Genomic DNA, 20,305 nt, shown 5'->3' on the forward strand with positions numbered 1-20,305 from the left:
TGTTTGCTGTTATTTGCTCTTTTTCATTTATTCTACAGATTCTTAGTTTATTTAGCATATGGCTGTGTCCCTATTCTAGAGACTGGGATATAGCAGTAAATAAAACTGACAAAAATCCCCTTATGGGAATGATTGTGTATACAGATCTATTAAAACTATAGTTTTGTGCTGGGGTTGCAGCTCAGTGGTAAAGCGCATGCCTCATATGTGTGAGGCACTGGAGTTTGATTCTCAGCACTGCATATAAATAAATAAGTAAAATAAAGATCCATCAACAACTAAAAAATATTTTAAAAAATCTATAGTCTCTTAGGTACTATATCAACTAGGGCTTTTCAAACTAGCTTAAGCAAACTTTGAGAGTATTTGACCTTTCATTTGTAGAGGATGGGTAGAAGTAGGCACAGCCATGTCAACATTATCTTCCTGGGGAAGCAATTTACTCGAAGATTTAAATAAGAAAGTGAATTAGTAAGATCTTTTTAAAAAATTTCTTTGGCTGTGCTTGAGATAGAACCCAGGCCCTCATGCACATTAAGCAGGAGCTCTACCACTGATACATATATAAAAATGTCAATATATTTATCATAGAGTAGAAAAAAATTTTTTATATGAGTTCTTTAAAGGTAAAACAGTTTTCAAAGAAATTTCCAACACTTGCCTTTAGCACCTGTTTCCCTTTGATAATCAGTTCTCTCTATGCCTTGAAGGTAAGATCAGTGGGAAGTCTTGAAAGTCATTAATAGACTAGTCAAAACCAATTCTTAGTTGAGTAAAAGTAAGAAAGAATGTCCCTTAATGCATTTTCAGGTTTTGGTGATTACAAATAAAGTCACCATAAACGTTTTCAAAGTGTCTGAACCATTTGCATTCCTATTAGCAATGCATGAAAGTTATATTTGTTTCAGCAAATTTCATATTCACCAATACTTATATAGTCAGTTTCTTATTCTAAAATATATGTATCTCATTGTGGTTTTAATTTGCATTTTTCTCATGATTTAATGAGGTGAAGTATATTTTCATGTGCTTGTCACTTATATATCCTCTTTGGTGAAGTATTTGTTTAAGTCTTTTGCCTACTTTTCAGGTGCTTCTCTTTTCTCATGCTTGAGGTTTTTTTTTTTTTTTTTTTTTTGGTACCTGGGATGAACTCAGGGGCCCTCTGAGTTGCTTAGCACTTCACTTTTGCTGAGGCTGGCTTTGAACTCCTCATCCTCCTGCCTCAGCCTCCCAAGCCACTGGGAATACAGGTGAGCACCACCCCGCTTGGCTCATGCTTGAGTTTTGAGAGTTCTTTATATACTCTGAATAAAACCTTTAAGTATGTGTCATGTTACAGAAAACCCCAATTCATAAATGAGACATTTGAGAATGTTTAGTTAGGTGACTATGAACTAATTCCACTGTCTTGAGTTTTATAACTGATTTAAATGATTTTTCAACGTTTATGTGAGAAATTGTTTTCTCTATCTGTAAAATGAGGGGAATTTTTACTGTCAAATCAAAAATACTTGCCTGAAAGCTCGATAAAGGTATTCTGTATTAAAAAAAAAAAATGACTAGCCCAAAACACAGCAGAGGCTCTGCTTTCTGTTAGAATGTAAGCAGAGCCCACCCAGGAATAAACATGAAAACACTGAATCCAAATGACATTTGGAATCTAATGAAATTTAGAAACTGATTTCTAAATTAGTTTAAGTGACTCAGCAACCCTGTATGGAAAGAATTGAAAGAAAATCTGCTTTACCTTCCCATAATATATACCTTGAAAAAAAAGGAACTATAGAAAAGATCTGTGTTTGACAGTGAAGCATGCAAGCTCCTTTTAATTAATATTTGCACCTGCATCTCTGATTTGCAAAAGATGTGTAAATTTCAAAATAGAAAAATGTCAAGTTTGTTACAATATGAACATGTGGTTCAGTGCTCTATGCAGTAGAGCATGTTGCCTTGCAAATTTGGATTCTTAACTGGTTCTGATCGTTACTATAGTTAATCTACTTGAACTGAGCAATTCTTAGTTTAAACTGGACCTAAAATCTCTAGTAGCTGCAACTGCTTGAAGCTCCTCTGGTACAGTACGCCCTTCCTCCCGACTCTCATGCAAAAGGTCACCTTCTAAGATTGACTAATGTACTCATTTGTGTGGGCAAAATTTCCAGTCCACTCCTATCTTCCTGAATAGTTCTCCAGGCTCAGAACTCCTCCACCGCACAAATCAGTTATTTCCTGCAGAGCTAGGTACAGGATTAACCACCTCGGGGACCAGCAGCAGGCATGGATCATTTCCTTTTCCCGCTACAAAGCACGTCTCCAGCTAAAAATGTTTTTCATTTGTCACATTTCTGTTAATTCTTGAGGAAAATAAGTTATAGTTCGTTTCCTGCCACAGAATCTTCCCCTGTTTCATAGCTATGATGTCTGGGTAAAAATAGCTCACATTTTTTGCTTAAAAAATAACGGCTGGGGCTGGGGTTGTGGCTCAGTGGTAGAGTGCTCACCTAGCCATGTGAGGCAGAAGTTCGATCCTCAGCACCACATAAAAATAAACAAAAATAATAGCAGACGGAGTTTAAAAATAAAAAATAACGACTGCGCAAATTTTATAGTTAGATTTGTTTCAAATACGAAGACCGCGCCTCCTAACTAGTAAGGCGGGATATACCCAAGGAGTGAGGGACTGTGGTGGAGAGAAGCCTGCAGAGACGTCCGCTTGTCAGGCCCAGGGTCCGCCCAAACCCCAAGGGCAAGGTCCGCCTCACCCCGGGAAGTTTGGGGCGGCGGGATCAGTCCAGCTGCCGCTTCCGGACCTGCTTCTCTGAGAGCGCAAGAACTCGCTTTCCCAGCAGGCCCCGCGCGGGCCCGGCGACCTGCCTCCTTGTGGTGCGGCTTTCGGCGCGTTCCGGGTCCTGTCACAGCGCAGCCCGCGAGCCCCGCCTGCGGCCCTTCCCCCTGGCTCCACGCTCCTTCCCCGACTCCCGCGAGTTCCAGTCCCAGCTTCCAGCTCCCCAACCCCGCCCTCAGTCGCGCGCGCGCTCCCCGCCCCGCCCCCGCCCCCCCGCGTGCAGCCGTCACAGCCAATGAGGTTTAGGGCCGCGTGCGCAGATTCAAACGGCGGCTCTTGAGGGAGGCTGGGCGCGAGATTCGGCGGTGCGGACAAAACCCTGCAGGAGGCTGCGAGCGCTGCAGAGCTGCTCACTGCGGGGAGAGGGCGGGGGTCGGCGCCCGCGGCGGAGCCGCGCCTGGACCGCAGCGAGGAGGCTGAGAAGCGGCGGGAGGGGCCAGCGGAGGGCGGGAGCGCGTCTCCTGACATGTTGGGGGCATCCCTGACCGGGCCGGGCCGGGGCTAGGAGCGGCGCCCGAGTCGGGGGCGGGTCGCGGTCCGCCCCTCTGTCCCTCCGTCCTGTCCTGCGGAGGACCTGCGTTCCGCACTCGGCCGCCTCGGGGAAAGAGCGAGGGAAGAGGCGGGAGGGTCGGGGAGAAGGAGCATTCTCCTGAGGCTGGAGGAGGCTGACCTGCGTCCCCGCCCAGCCCGCGCCTATGCGGTACTTGAAGGATGGCGAAGAGGTCGCGCAGGTGGGTGACATCCCTTTCGCCCAGGCCTATCGGCACAGTCTCCGTTCCGATTCTCTTTCTTGTCTGGTTGTCCCCACACCAGACCCTCCCCAGTCGGAGCAGAGGTTTTCCTTTTCGCTGCCATACAGCGTATTCATCCCCGTTGGCTGAAGCGCAGCCGCGACGTGTGGGACTAGTGTGTTTAAGACGCAGAGAAAGTAACAAATACTCAGGTTGCTCCTTTGAGTTGATTGTTCCCATAGCGCACGTCTAGATTCCTAATCTCTCACATTCACTTCTTGGAGGGAGGTTTCTTCCCAGGTAAGTCTGTGCACTCTTGGGGAATACTCTACGCAGGTAAAGTGGTTGTGTCCTGCCTGGATGACTTGAAAATGGGGTTCTCTTTTCTGAATTACAGTGCCAGTCAAAACAGGAACTCCGTGACAAACCAGGGCGGGCATCCCTCTGCCAACTTTGCTACCTTGAAAGGTTATGGAAAATCCTCTGAGGAATAGCTGAGGAAAGAGTCTTTTTGAACTTTTCTGTTATTACCATTCTCATGTTCTGAGCATTATGTATATATTCTTAATATCGTCTGCTGGGAGATGTCACACTGTTACTACCAGGAGCTTGGTCTTAAAACAATGTGTTTTATACACTTAATATCTTGAGTGTCCATGTTTGATTCTTACTTTACCTAGGTGTTGCACAGAGGTGTAGGGCACATCTTTTTTTTTGGGGGGGGGGCTGTTGAAACATGTGCTAGACTGAATGTATGCATTTAAGTCTTATTTATATACTAAGAAGTAGTTACTCCTGAATTGGAGTAATCCCTGAAATCAGAAAAATCTGAAGTGCCTTTTCAGTATTATAAATAAACCTGAAAAAATGTTTGGCAGAATTCCCAAATATTGTTATTTATTTATATCCAGAGACTCAGTCTTTAGTCTAGAGTTGTATTTCCTGAAATTTAGTACCAGGAATCATTTATAGAAGATTTGAGTTAAAATTGGCAATAACTACACAAATTCTTTGTTTTATTAATATATTAAGCATCTGCTGTAAGATGGTTCTGCAGAAACCAGCACAAAATATGTTATTATTAGCTTATTATTTATACTGCAACTGCAGTATAAGACAAACCCTTGAGGTGGAACAAATGTGAGTACACATACACACCCCTAATCCCTTTATAAAGAGCTTCTCAACCATGGCACTATTGACATTTTGGATTGAATGATTTTTTGTAGTGGGATGTTCAGCAGCATCCTTGTCCTCTGGTCAATAGAAGCCAAAAATGCCCCACTTCTCACAGCCATGACAATCAAAAGTGCCTCTGGACATTGCCAAATGTCTTTTTTTTTTTGATGGTGGGAGAAGGTAAAATCATTAGGTTAGAACTACTAGTCCAGAAATTCAAGAACTCAATTAAGCTTTCCATCTTCAGGAGATAGACAAATTGACAACTCCTATAATTATGTTTGTGGAAGTACTGGCTTAAGCCTTTTGAATTTTTGAATCTAAAAAATATTTAAAAATAACTTTATTATGCAAAGTGAAAGTGAACATGCCAATTACAGAAATTTATTTGTAGATGATGTGTATCATTATCTACTTAACATTGATATTAATCTTATTTGAAACAGTTTCTTGTCTAATTCTGTTATCAGCATTTAGCTAAAGTTATAGACATGTTTGAATGTCAAAACCCTCTCCTTCCAGTTGGTTTTCTGACTTTTCTTCATTTCATAGTTGTGTATGCTCCATAATAGTATACCAGAAGGGAGAAATTATTTAATGATATCTTGTCTGTATAAATTATTTTCTTTTATTGATAGTACTGTAAGCTTGAGATCTAATCATTGATTGTATTGTTGGCTTTTATTCCTTCTCAGCTGTGTAATTTAATTGAAACATTATAGAATGATTTATATGGTTATATGTCTGGGATAATTAAGCATGCTGAAATGAAACTACACCCCCCTGGGGAGTATACAGGTAGAGGATGCAGTGAGAAATTATCATCTCTGAATGGTGCATTTCTTGGGTCTTTATAGTTGAGTGAGTTTCATGCTGTAAACTGTATTTCTTATATATGTAATATGATTCTGTGTCTTAGAAGATAATGGAATGTGAAATGTTTTGAAGAAGAAATAATCTGTTCATCAAAGTCCACTCTTTTGGCTAAGAATCTTTTAATATATATGAATTCAATGTATAGTAGAAAGAGAAGGAAATCAGTTATTTCAAGTTGTACTTTCAGATCTCCAGTATATAACCATTTAAGAATTTGAATGAAAACTATACTTTGTTGTGTAAAAGTTTTTGCACAAGTATAGGCATAAATCCTATAATATACTTTTTCTGTGTGATCTGAAAAAAACACCTAAAAGTAGAAAACCAAATGATACCTCAAGTGTGAAACAGCTGAAGAATGTTGGCTCTTTTGATCTTTTGTAATAGCTGTAGAATCTGTCATTGAAATTTACATAAAGGAAAAGGCTTGTTTAGTATTGAGACTTAAAATAGTTTTAGATCTCACTGGGGGTTTTTATGACATAATTTACAGGCAACACTAAAATTGGGGTATCTATTATTGACTTATCTATTATTTACTTGATTTTTAAGAATATTTCTGCAATAATTTTAGTTTTTAAAAACTAGTTCTACCATTAAAAATAAACTTTAAGAAAATTATGCAAGGGAGCTACTAAGGAATGAAATTAACCAAATCATGTTATGAACATATGTATTTATAATAACAAAGCCCACTATTATGTATAATTATAATATACCAATAAAAAGTATATAAATTTAAAAGATCATTTTTGTAATCCCAACTACTTGGGAGGCTGAAGCAGGAGGATTGTGACTTCAAAGCCAGCTTGGGTAATGTAGTGAGAACCTGTCTAAAAACACACCAACCTACAAAGCCTATTCACTAGTAATGTATTATGGTATTTATATTTGAAATGATAAATGAGTATACTAAACTGAAAAGGTGAAAGCCAGCATTTACTTTGCAAGATTTTATTTTTCATTGGTTGTGCATAGCAATTTTTTTATGTTATTTGTAGCTAATATGTGGGGGTAAAATTTTAACAAAATATGGGAAATGATTTTTTAATCAGGTGTGCATTAACTGGAGATATTGCTTTGGGAAAACAGATAAACTTTGCCCTCCATTTTTATCTTTTAATATAGGGAATATGGATTTTATGGTCTATAAGGTGGCCCTTGCTTAAATGTATAATCTATTTTGACAGTCTTTTGTAATAATTTTTTTCTCATTTAGGGCAGTGCATACTCTAAAAGAATCAAACAGAAATGTTCTTTTGTTTATGGATTGCTAGGCAGAACATTCTTTAGCATTTTAGTTAGTTAATTGTTAATTGTCAAAATTTATGTGGGGTCAAATTTGTCTTACTATAATGTTACTTTGCACAGTCCAGATTTGGAAATAAATACTCATGTATGCAGTACATCACATTAACCACTGGGTGGCCTAATTTCACTTTTAAAATCAACCTGGTAAAATTTTATTCCTTGACTGCAGTGGTCTTAAAAGTAAATGCTCAGTTACCATTTCACCAAAAAGTATAATAAAGATATATTTTTTGCTTATGATAAAGATTTCAGACCTGAGGCAGTTTGTGATTAAAAATGTGATTGAGGGGCTGGGTTGTAGCTCAGTGGTAAAGTGTTTGCCTAGCATGCATGAGGCATTGGGTTCGATCCTTAGCACTACATAAAAATAAACAAAATAAAGGCATTCTGTCCATCTACAACTACAAAAAAAGTTTTTTAAAAAATGTGATCGAGTTGAAGCAAATTTACTACAGCAGATTCTATGGAACTACTGATATTTCTCTAATTTCAGACCATTAGTTACTTTTTCAATAAAAATAAATTTTGAAAAATTTTCAAATTCTTCCTTTGGCTACCTCATTTTACTGTTTTTTTTTTTAAAATTTGTGTGTGTATGTATGTGGTATAATTGTTGTCCTTTAAAATCAAACTTCTCCCAAATGTTTTATCTTAATATCATCAACTGAGGATAGTTTGTGTATTATTTCATGGGTAAAGACATGACTACACATCCTATTTGCTTACATCTTCTAAGATGTAAAGTTATACTTAATCATTTTCCTGGCTTGATGTGTTGTAGAATTTTTAATGCTTCTTTTTGCTGTTTCATAATTACCTTGATCACTTTGTTCATTCATAATTTACAAAACTATTTTCATATGAATATAGTAGTTGGTTATATATTAGGCATTTATAGAATAAATATTTTCTTCAACTTAAAAAAAAGGAAACTGGCAAAATAATTCAGGAAACCAGGTCTTAGACTGGAGAAATATTTTGCTCTGTGACTGGAGAAATAATTGACCTTCTTTTGCTATCTTGATTAATCCCATTAGCCTAGAAATGGTTCATTTATTTAATTACATAGTAGGCAGCTCAATTTCATTGAATTATATTACCAAAACCTATTACTACAGTACAGAAATGCCAAAAGATGGCATATCAAATAGAAAAATAGAGCAGATATGTTTTGATAATTTCTAACTCTTATTGAGCAATGAGACTGTTTCATTTTTAAATGAATGTTGGTAAGGTTATTTGCAGAGATTTTCATTTTTTTCTTGGTATATTACAGGCTTTCTTGGGCATCTTCCTATTGTTGTTAATGATGACACATTTTGGGGATCTTCTGTCACTCTTATTTGAAAGTTATATTCTTTTCAATAATCATTTAGTATGTATAGAAATGGGTATGGTCCAATGGTAGAGTGCTTGCCTACCTTGCACAAGGCCCTGAGTTCAATCCCAGCTTCACCGCCCCCCACACTCATGCACAATAATAACTTGATGCCAAAACTAAGAAGTAGGTCAGTTAGACTCTAGGAAAGTCCCAGTGGTAGAGAGGTGATTCTAAGAATTCTAATTTAATGTTCCCTCACACTCACCGACTCAAAAAACCCAGCTTCCTGACACTGAATGGGCTATATATATGTATATATATATATATATATATATATATATATATATAGCTCATTGTCTGAAACTTTTGACCATGTTGAATGTAAAATGTATAAATGAAACCTTATGTAAATGTAAAAATTTCTCACAAAGTATGTGGTTAAAAAATATGGGGCTGAATTTTAAAGTTAAAATGAACAAATTTTTAGGAATATTACTCCTTGATCACTGGTCTTTTTGACCAAAGTAACATTTTTGAACACATAGCCTTATGACATTTTGATAAGAACTTTAAGGTGGATTTTGTACAGATTAGATGTGATATAGATGCTTTTGTGAATATTCAAGACTATGTGGTCAAATTCCCAAATTAAAAATTGTTTTGACTTAGAAATAACCTATTTTTTAAAAAAACACTCAAGTACTCTGTTATGGAAGCTATTTGGATGTGAGGGGAGGGAGGGACAGGAGAACCTGTGACTAGCATGCCTGAGGGTTGTTTGGGGTGTAAGAAAGTGGTAATATTATTGGCATTTCTAGGGAAGATTAGGCAGCATAGGAGACACCCTCAAAGAACTCCTTCTGTACTGAATTTTTAAAAATGTTTGTTTCAGCAGGTTCTGCTTCTTAAAATTCTACCACTTGGAGGTGAATTTGGATTCTGAGAGTCCATTTTAACAAATGGGAATGCCTTCCACCTCCTCCTAGAGGTATTTTAATTTTTTTTTTAAATTTTTCTTTCTCATATCCCCTTTGAAATCACACCTGTATTGAGAAAGATGAAAGTTTTGGTTGGGTTTGAAGGGAATGAGATAATTTTGGAATATGATATAGCACTTGAGGAAGGTGGAAGGATAGGAAGGATTGTTCATTAATCTTACAAATATTTGAATGGCAGGTACTGAGCTTGGTCGTCAGAGGTGAGCATGGTAAACATGGCCTCTGTACTCTTGAGTTTACTGTTGGTTGAGGAGGTTGTGAGAAACATTAATAGAAGAAAGAGTAGATGCTCTGAGTAAACAATATTAAGGAGCTTTATCTGATTTAGTAGCTTAGAATTTATGAAGTCTTTGGACCCTGAAGCACATCCAAATTAAGTTTGCTCTTGGGTAATGAGGTGACATTTCTGACAGTTGAAGATGGCTGCCAGTAGCAGGTATTTCCTTTAATTAACCGTGTGTTTTTGTTTTGTGCATAGTTAAACAAACAACCATGGAAGGAAGGACTGGCAGATTATTGTTAGAAGAAAGATTAGCTTCAGGGAAGAACACTGGAAAATTAAAGTGCTTTGAAATACAGAAATAGATAAAAAAAATCATAAATAAGAAAATAGGGGATCTTAATGTTTTCCCTGTTCAGATGTGAACAATTTTGATCCTTATCATGTTAAAGAAAAAGAATCAGGGAGAAGGGGTAGGCTATGGAAAGTTACTGGAGAGTAAAATTGGTCAAATAATGTTACATGCCTGTACCAATGCACTGCAATGAAACTCCCACCATTCTATATTATTAATATGCACAACCAACAACAAAAAGTTTTGTTCCTATGGAATTTGAAAAGTCAGAGGAAATTAAAAGTTCCTGCAAAGATCTGTAAACAATTTACATTAAATCTAGGCCTTTATATTTCAATTTTGTAAGACTGAATGTAATATATTTAGATACTAGGCACTCACATGTTCTTAACTATATTACAGTAAGGTTAGACAAATCTTCAAACTCTTGCTGTTTGAAATCAGAATGAATTTTTGGAAAAGAGTTAAATCTAGTAAAGCAAAAATAATTTTGAATTCTGTTAGGTAATCAGATTATGAACATAATATAGGGCCACTTTTCTGTGTCAAGTGTTGAATGAGGTGTTCAATATATTTTCTCATTTAATTTTATCCCTAAAGCAACACTGGATTTATATGCATTTTGCAAATAAGTTTACTAAATTCTTGAGAGGTTAGTATGGTCTGGGTTACAGAAAAGTTAGAACTAAAGCCTTGTTCTGAGTTCAAAATGCACTTGAGGTTTGTCTTTAGTATCTTCCAGCTGCCTAGTACTCTTTCCTGTGTTTCCAGTTTGTTATAGAAAATGGTTAAGTAATGGACTTAGAGATCAGCCATACCATATTCAGTGGACAGTTGTTAATAAGTTAACTTTTCTAACTCAAAATTTTATGTTCTGTGAAATGTCAATGATAATAATATTTCCTTTTTCTGGTTGTTGTAGTTTTAAGAGAGCCTCATGGGCTACCACAATGTCTGGTATTTAAAGTTTTAAATAAACCTTAGCTTTATTCAGTCCTCTGGATACTCCTTTAACTTAGTTTATTATAGAAGCTTGCCCTCTCTTTTTTTGCTTTATTCCTTAAAATTCCTTTTTTTCCCCCACTTCATAAAAACTCAGATTCTGACTTTGGACTCTTCTTCACTATGTTAATTTTCCGTGGGACATCTCATGGCCTCAACTGTTCTTTGTATCTTGCCAATTGCCAATCTGTGTCTCTACTCTAGATCTTGTATCTGAACAGAAGAACCATGTGCTCATTGCCTTTTAGATCTGCTCTACCCAATAGTAAAAGATGAAAAAATTTACATGATCTGAAGAGACACCAGAATATTGTTTGACCCAATAGGATAGGTATTGGCAACATGTGGCTGTTGAGCAATTGTAACTGAATTACAGTGTACTATAACTACAAAATACCAGATTTTGAAGACTTCAGTTAGCGAAAAGAATGTAATATTTCATTTATAATTTCTATTTTGATTATGTGTTGAAATGATTATGCTCTTGATATACTGGGATAGATAATATTTATTAAAATTAATTGCAACCATTTCTCTTTTAAAAAAATATGGGTACTAGAATATTACATATGTGGCTTGCATTATATTTCTTTTGGGTAGTTATTTTCTAGATGTATCCCCCTGTGTATTTCTCAAGTACCTTGAAAACACCTAATCTAAACTATAGTTACTTTCTCTCCCTCCTCCCAAAGTCGTATTTCTCCTACCTCTGTTCCCTTCCTTAGAAAATAGTTCTAGTTATATTCTCAAAGTGATAAATTTTGTTATCTTTGATTCCTTCTCCTTTCATGTCCCTCATAGCCCTAAGTTTCAAAAGTCTTTTATTTCTACATTTTAAATATTTGTCAGTTTCATGTACTTCTTTCCATTTACTATGGTATCTGGATTGGTCACTTTTGTGGATTCTGAATTTTTGACACATTTACCTCTCTTTTGCTCAAGAACATAAAGTAGAATTCTTCTCTACTTTTTAATAGTACTTTATGATTTTCATTTTAAAAATGTAAATATTTGTTTAATCTAAATTAATTTTATTGTAAAATAGGACTCTAGTTTTTAAAAATGACTGCCCAGTATTTTGATACCATTTATTGAAAAGTCTGTCTTTATCACATTGATTTGAAATGTTGCTGTTATAGCTTACTGAATTTTATATGGATTTTCTTTTTTGAATGTTCTCCTCTGTTACATTTATGTGTATCTCTATTCATGTGCCAGTACCATTTTGTTTTATACTTATTGTTTCTCTACAGTATATTTTTACATATTAGGTAATGCTAATTCTCTTACTATTAATTTTTAGACCTTTCCTTTCTGTATAAGTAATAGAATCAGGGGCTGGTGTTGTAGCTCGGCGGTAGAACACTTGCCTAGCATGTGTGAGGCATTGGATTTGATCCTCAGCATGACACATAAATAAATAAAATAAAGGCCCATTGACAACTAAAATATATATATTAAAAATAATAATAGAATTAGTTTGTTTAATGCCTCACCAAAGTCTATTGGTATTTTCATTTATTTTAAATTTATAAATTAATTCAGGGAGAATGGACAGTCTATAATTCTGTTATCCAAGTACATGGTCTAGATATTTTTCATTTGTTCTATTTTCTGTTTCATAAGAGTGCTTACCCTTTATCATACATTGATTTTATACATTAAGATTATTTCTAGATGTTTAGTCCTTTTGTCATTGATATTAGTAATGGATCACTTCTTCCATTGTGTCTTTGAACTGGCTTTGGTTTGTATTTTACCATTCCCATTTGTCAGATGTAATAATTTCTTGCTTGGGTTATTATGAATATTACTAATTGGTGTTCCTTCTATTTCACCACAGTTGTGTCATTAATTTTTTTTCTAAAACACAAGATATTTGTTTTTTCTTCCCCATTGAAGCCATTTAGAGAATAAAGATCAAATAAAGAATAAAGGCCATCTTCTTAGAATGACATATAAAGTTATGATTTGGCTCTTGGTGATATATACAGCCTTATCTATTTGGTGTCAGTAAGAATTGTAGCTCTTCCCCATTGTATGACTTAACTTTTTATACTTTAAATAATCTCATTGGGTGTATATTATTTAGTCTGAGAGGCTTCTTCATTCATACCTTCATATACAGGTTCAATGATTGAATTCACTAATTTAAATAAAATTCCTTATTTTAAAAATTGTGTGGTTTTTTTTAATAGTGAGGATGAGGATGATGACCTTCAGTATGCTGATCATGATTATGAAGTACCACAACAAAAAGGATTGAAAAAACTCTGGAACAGAGTAAAATGGACGAGAGATGAGGTAGTTATCTGGCGAGATTTCTTAATTTTGTACTTATATGTATGATAAATTAATACTATTGTAGTTATGGAAGATATTTAAAAACAAATGGAAAAGTTGTCCATAACTTGCACATTCTTTTTCTTCTGTCAGAGACATGAATAACTTACTGATATTGGGGCTGACAGAAATAGTATGGAGGAACTTTTATGATAGTGGCTTTAGTCCTATAAATGGTCACTAGCTATGACTTGACAGAATGGAGAGTTGCCTGTGTTCAAAGGTTTAGGAAAAGGATGGGGGAAAGCTTTCTAATTTTTAAATCTGTTTTAATAGGATGATAAGTTGAAGAAATTGGTGGAACAACATGGAACAGATGATTGGACGCTAATTGCTAGTCATCTTCAAGTAAGTGAGGTGTTAAATTATATATCTAACATGACTGATTTAGGACATTAGGTTATGTTTGCTATTTTTAAAAAATGTGTCTACATATTTTATACTTAGGTTTCCTTTCTAAAAATATCCTTATTTTTCTGGTTTGCTTGTAGTTGGTTGCTAATGGCTTAGAGAGTCTGATTTTGTAGTACAGGTTGAGCATCCCTAATCCAAAAATCAGAAATCCAATTTCTTTAAAATCTAAAACTTTTTTGAGTGCCAACATGACACCATAAGTAGAAAAATTTTCACACCTGATGTCATGTAATAGGTCACAATAAAAATGCAGGTACACTAAAAATATTATGTAAAATTTTCTTCTAGTTATGTATAGAAGGTATGTATGAAACATATGTGATTTTGTGTTTAGATTTGAGTCCCATTGCAAGATGTCTCATTATGTCTAAGCAAATATTCCAAACAAAAAACCCTAAAGTACTTCTGGTCTCAAGCATTGTAGATAAGGGATACTCAACCTATAAAGATTTGTTCATGGACCAAAAGACTACCAATATAAAACAAAAATAACATGAAGTTTGGGTATTGCTTTATAAATATTTGTGATATTATGTTAAAATATTTTGAGAGAATTTAAATATTGAAATATTTTGATAGCTAATTAGTCAAATCAGGAAGAACTGTTGGAAAGTTTATCATCCAATTCCTAGATTTTAAAGTGTTACTGATTTTTTAAAAAATTATCTTTATTGTTCATCATACTAATATTCACATACTATTTGTTAGTATGTAATTTTATAACCTACAAAGTATATTTACATATACTTTTATTAACTTCCTAATATACTGTGGGTAGTTAGACAAAATACTCACATTTGAATTGACTACTTTGTTTCAGAAACCACATTATCTGTATGCTTTCTATGTTGTCATAATGCCTCTTAACATAACTTGAAAATTGAAATCAAATAATGTAAAGAATAAGTTTTGGAGTTAGTCTGAATTGTGTTCAAATGTTAGCTCTACTCACTTAGAAAAATTATTTAATTTCTTTGACCTTCAGCTTTCCTATCTATAATAGGTAGATAATACTACTCATTTCTAAAGTATTATTGTGAGAATTAGAAATAATGTATAAGAAATTCAGTGTGGTTCCTGACATTTACCAGGTGTTCAATAAATGGAAACTAAATTAGAAAAATTATTTACATTAGCTTTATGTCCTTTAAGTATGTGTGTGCTGCAAGGACATATGAGAATAACCTGATTATTTTGAAGAAAGGAGTAGCCTTAAAATGATATATGCATTGATATATACAAGCCATAACTGAAGAAGCTCAGTTTGAAAAAGAGTTATTTGAAGTCCATTGGCACAAAGCCATTGGCAGACAAAATATTTATATCTATCTCATTATATTTTTCCATGTTATCTGTAATCTTGTGTATGAACTAGTAACTTTGTAAACTATGAATCTATAATGAAATATTAGGTATTATTGTTATTTTCCTTATAATACATTATAGTTACTAGGTCATGAGAAGATTAAAATAAGGCTTCATTTATTAATCAATTTTGTGGTTTAAGATGTTTCTACATAAAGTTTTCTCATTCTGGCAAATTCATTTTCCTTTTAAGTGTTAACTTAACCAATTTAATTGAAATGTAATGGAGATCTTCTGTACAGATATATTTAGTGTTTTCATAGTAACTTGGGGATCATTTATAAACATCCTTTTAATGCCAGACAGTAGTAAAGTCATGCCTTTAGGGTTTTTAAAAATTGTTTTATCTAGATTGGGGACTACTATGTTGTTTGAGTTCTTATGTCTGCTTTGTGTAGTTTTCTGCCTTTGGCCTTTTATTCCTCAATCTTTGATCTATTTCTGTATTAGGAGGATCTTGTGTAATACATGTGTTGTTTGCTGTATTATAAGACATAGTGTAAGATACATACTTTAATTTCAAATATATTGTCTTTATTTGTAATCTAAGCCCTACTAATTAATTTTAAAAAACAAAATTGGGGTATAGACATGAAAAATAAACATTACATGTCAACTATACTATTTTTGAAGACTTGTTCTTAAAAGCATGAGATATAAGTTTGGATTGACTTGCTTTCTGGAAGACAGTTGTTCAATAATATTTTCCAAATTCTTTCAGAACCGTTCTGATTTTCAGTGCCAACATAGATGGCAGAAAGTTTTAAATCCAGAATTGATAAAGGGTCCTTGGACTAAAGAAGAAGATCAGAGGGTAATGTGTTCATGTTTTTTTATGCTAACCTTATAGATGCACTAGCTTTTTTCCCTCACTAATTGGTAGTTTTAACACATAAAGTATGTATGTAAATCACTTGATTTTGTGCTCTAGAGGCTGTTTGCTAAGAATTGAATGTCAAGTACTTAAAATGTAGTGTTTTTTTTTTTGTTTGTTTTTTTCTGAATTGGGTCAAACCAAATTAATATATATAGCCCTTTGTTTCTGAGAGTTTGAAGAATATAAGAAAATGCTTACTATGTGTGTTTAATTACCTTGTTTAAAGCTTGGTTTAGCAATATTTAGGATGTACTTTCCTGTCAAAATTGAATTCACATATTAAAAATATTTTAATTTTATTTTTACATTTAACTTGAATTGTAAGGAAATCATTCTTATTTCTTCCTTTTGACCTTTAATGAACCCCAAAATTAGATATCAGGGCATGATAGTTCCAAAGTATTTATAATTTAAAAACCAAGATCATTTGTTGTGCAATAAAAGTTGGAGAAGAATAGAAGAATTTTTGACCCTGACTAGGAATTATTTTATGATCTTTAAGTCATGTAAGTTGCTAATATAGTTGGGGAATTAGCATTCTTACTACTACGTACAACAGTTTTAAAAGTTACTTTACTAGAATCTGATTTCCTTGATAACTGATGGCAAGTTTTAAAATGTGTGACCTTGTTTAAAAATACATTTAATAAATTCAGAATTTTATTTTTTAAAATATAGTAAATAGACACATATAGTGAAAATATTATTATGTATTAAATTTAAATATATAAACTGTTAATGATGTGATATTTGACAGTGAGGCAAAGTGGTGATGAGGTAAAGTAGTCTAGGAATAACTATTTTTACAATTTTTAGGTAAAATAAAAACAAACTTAAAATGTAGGGAAAATAATGCATAACCTGTATGTTTTTCAGTTTGAGAAAGGAAATGTGAAAAGCCAATAACTATAGTTACTTCCTGCTTCCAAATTTGTTTATTGGACTTTCTGTTTGATTTTTTTTAAGATATAAGAGTAGAAAATATACATGTCTCAATGTCTTTACTATTATTTCCTATTAAGTTTGTATAGAAGCAGTTTTACTTATGAGTCACTTTAATTAGACCCTTGGATTTTAGATAAGTTTGTAATCTGTGTTTAAACTTGTCAAATACTGAAGATTTTTTATTAATGAATTTATTTTTATAAATTGTTGTTGTAGCTTAAATTTTATGCATTTATTAAGATGTTATTCTTGGGCTGGGATTGTAGCTCAGTAGTAGAGCACTTGCCTAGCATGTGTGAGGACTGGGTTTGATTCTCAGCACCACATATAAATAAATAAAATAAGGTCCATTGACAATTAGAAAAAAAGAATAAGAAATTCTTCTTTAAAAAATGCTATTCTTTAAAAGAGAATAAAATCATGGCAGTAAATGGATGCAATTGGAGAATATAATGCTAAGTGAAGCAAGCCAATCCCAAAACACCAAAGGCCAAATTCTTTCTTTGATATGAGATGCTGACTTATAATGGCGATGGGAGGAATGGAGGAACTTTAGATAGGACAAAGGGGAGGGAGGGGAAGGGAGGGGGCAAAGGGATAGGAATGATGGTGGAATAGACATCATTGCCCTAAGTACATATATGAAGACATGAATGGTGTGAAAATACTTTGTTACAATCAGAGACTTGAAAAATTGTGCTCTATATGTGTAAAATGAAGTGAATTGCATTCTGCCATCATGTATAACAAATTTTTAGAATAAATAATTTTAAAAGATGCTATTCTTAATGTCTTTTTAAATTTATTTATTTTTATTTTAATTTTTTTTTTGTGGTGCTGGTGATTGAACCCAGGACTTCATGCATGCTAGGCAAAGTGCCTTACTACTAACAGATACCCCAACCCCAACTGTCTTGAGTTATGTTTTAAAATGGTTTTTTTAAACTTTGCTTCTTAGGTTATTGAACTGGTTCAGAAATATGGACCAAAAAGGTGGTCTTTAATTGCAAAACATTTAAAAGGAAGAATAGGCAAGCAGTGTAGAGAAAGATGGCATAATCATCTGAATCCTGAGGTAAAGAAATCTTCCTGGACAGAAGAAGAAGACAGGATTATCTATGAAGCGCATAAGCGGTTGGGAAATCGTTGGGCAGAAATTGCCAAACTGCTTCCTGGAAGGTGCTTATATAAATGTATATACATGTTTCTGTACTTAAACATGACCTTTATTACTTTACTATTAAATATATTTGCAAGAACCCCATGGCTTTTATTTATAATTAAAATTAGACTACATAATACAAGCATCCATTTGAGATCATTTGTAATAAATTCTGGAGTAAGGAATATTATTATTTTTATAATGAAAATTTATAGCAATAATTTCTACAATAAAATGATAGACATTTAGATTATGTAAACATTTAAGACATTCAAAAAGTCATGTTTACACATCAAGGCAGGCAGATCCTCCTTATACAAACTGTGTTGAAGTGGAATCTGATTTCTTTCATATTGGATACTATGTACAAAACCAGATAATGAATTACAAATACACTGGCTGAAATAAACTGTTGTGAAAATGTTAGGAAAAATCAGTTTTTAATTAGTTGTGGTATAATTTCAACTGTGGAAGTAAGTGTATGTATAAAATGTAAAATATAGCAAATAGAGCAAATGTGTTCCCTCAGAGGCAGTGTGATGTCTTACATTCATTCCACATTGTACTGGTGGGGATGTTTTTTGTGTAGTCTTTAGTATGGCAGACCAGCAATCTTGGGGCATTTTATACCTCACTCAAAAGATATGCATTTGTTTTTTATTGCTGTAATCTCTATCTATATAGTACTTTTAGTGTATAAAGTGCTTTTACATATATTCTTGATTAATCTTTACATGCTTGGGAATTATGCAAAGCAAACATTACTGTCTTTGTTTTGTAGATAAGGAAATCAATACAGTGTTAAATTTTTTATCCAGGTTACTAACCCTGGACTAGGAACTTCTGATGTTTTCAGTCTCTTATACATCTATACTTTCTGTAGAACCTAGCTTAGTACCTTCATATAAAGTAGTTTTTCAATAAATACATTTTTTATGCAGGATGGAATTTATACTACAAATAGCTACAGGTTGAACACTTACATTTCTATAAAGGGAGCCAGTGAGCTCTTTCTATAAATATTTTGTTCTAAGAAGTGAAAAAAGAATACTAGGATTCTGTAATTTGTGGTTTACTTTTCATGACCATGTTTATTCCTAGTCTTTGTACTCACTATACTCTTTATCTGGAATGCTCTTTTTTTCTTTTTTCATATGGTTGGTCATTTTCGTCATTCAGATCTTAGTTTCACTGTTAACCTCATACAGGGCTTCTTGGACCACCTCGTCAAAATTACCCATTACCCACTTTTCTCATCCTACTTTAATTATCTACATTGCATTGGTATTTTTTTAAATTTAGTTGTAGATGGACACAATATCTTTATTTATTTTTATGTGGTGCTGAGGATCGAACCCAGTGCCTTACACTCTCAAGGCAGTTGCTCCACAACTGAGCTATAGCCCCAGCCCCTGCATTGGTATTTTTCTTATTTTTGGTTTTTCTTTTCTTCCTTCCTTCCCTATGACCACACTTCTAATGAGAACGTAAGTTCAGGAGAGTAGGAACCTTCTTTGTCTTATTCACTGAAGTACTTCTGATGCTTAAAACTGTGCCTGACATATAGACATACCGTTTATCTTTAGAATTTTTAAAGAAGTATCTGATTTCATCAGTTGTAGAAATTTGTTTTAAGCTTTTTGTGCAAGTTATACAGTATTAAAATTTGTGGAATCCTTTTTTCCTTTTCAAATTAAACACTTTTATTTCTTAGGACTGATAATTCTATCAAAAATCATTGGAATTCTACTATGCGAAGAAAAGTGGAACAGGAGGGCTACTTACAAGATGGAATAAAATCAGAAAGATCTTCATCAAAACTTCAACACAAACCTTGTGCGACTATGGACCATTTGCAAACCCAGAATCAATTTTACATACCTGTTCAGGCACATATTTTTAATACCTTTATTTTTTTTAAATTTATTTAGTTGATATATGGAAAAGGTGTTTGATTTCTTAATAGGACAAATACAACATATACTAAGGGAGGAGAAAGACATACATTTCCAAACTAAAAATAAAATGTCATAATTTTGACAAATATAGTGTAGTTTCCATTTAAAAAATATTATGCATAATTGTAGTAGTCTTAGAGGTGTGTAGAAAATGGTCTAGGGAAAAAATAGTAAAAAATCATTCAAGCTATCACTTTGGAGGTATAGTAAATAATTTGATGTCTTTAAGCTCTGTTTTCCTCTAATAACCAATGACTTGAGTGATTGTAGTCTTTGTTAGGCAGATTCATTAAAATAGAGATTACCAACTCAAAACAGGGCAAGTTCTGTGTTGTTCCTTGCAGTGCATCCTCCTACCTGCAAGAATTTAGTTTAGGAGTCTTCATAAGGTTTGTTTTAC

General features: G+C 33.9%; 1 protein-coding gene across 2 annotated transcripts in view; it reads left to right on the forward strand.

Annotated features, from left to right (window-relative positions):
- The first annotated feature begins 3,151 nt into the window (after positions 1 to 3,151).
- The window catches only part of Mybl1 (MYB proto-oncogene like 1), a 40,394-nt gene continuing 23,240 nt past the window's right edge, over positions 3,152 to 20,305 (forward strand). The window contains exons 1-6 of one of the 2 annotated variants that reach the window (XM_046428624.2): positions 3,152 to 3,579; positions 13,040 to 13,145; positions 13,461 to 13,532; positions 15,685 to 15,777; positions 17,744 to 17,964; positions 19,662 to 19,836. In XM_046428624.2, coding sequence (XP_046284580.1) covers positions 3,560 to 3,579; positions 13,040 to 13,145; positions 13,461 to 13,532; positions 15,685 to 15,777; positions 17,744 to 17,964; positions 19,662 to 19,836 — 687 coding nt within the window. In that variant the 5' untranslated portion in view covers positions 3,152 to 3,559. The remainder of the gene's footprint in view (positions 3,580 to 13,039; positions 13,146 to 13,460; positions 13,533 to 15,684; positions 15,778 to 17,743; positions 17,965 to 19,661; positions 19,837 to 20,305) is intronic. The other variant, XM_046428623.2, reaches the window with a different exon arrangement.

Source organism: Marmota monax, unplaced genomic scaffold, assembly GCF_021218885.2.
Source record: "Marmota monax isolate L192 unplaced genomic scaffold, Marmota_monax_Labrador192_F-V1.1 WCK01_AAM20220418_F8-fsc00044, whole genome shotgun sequence".
NCBI lineage: Eukaryota > Metazoa > Chordata > Mammalia > Rodentia > Sciuridae > Marmota > Marmota monax.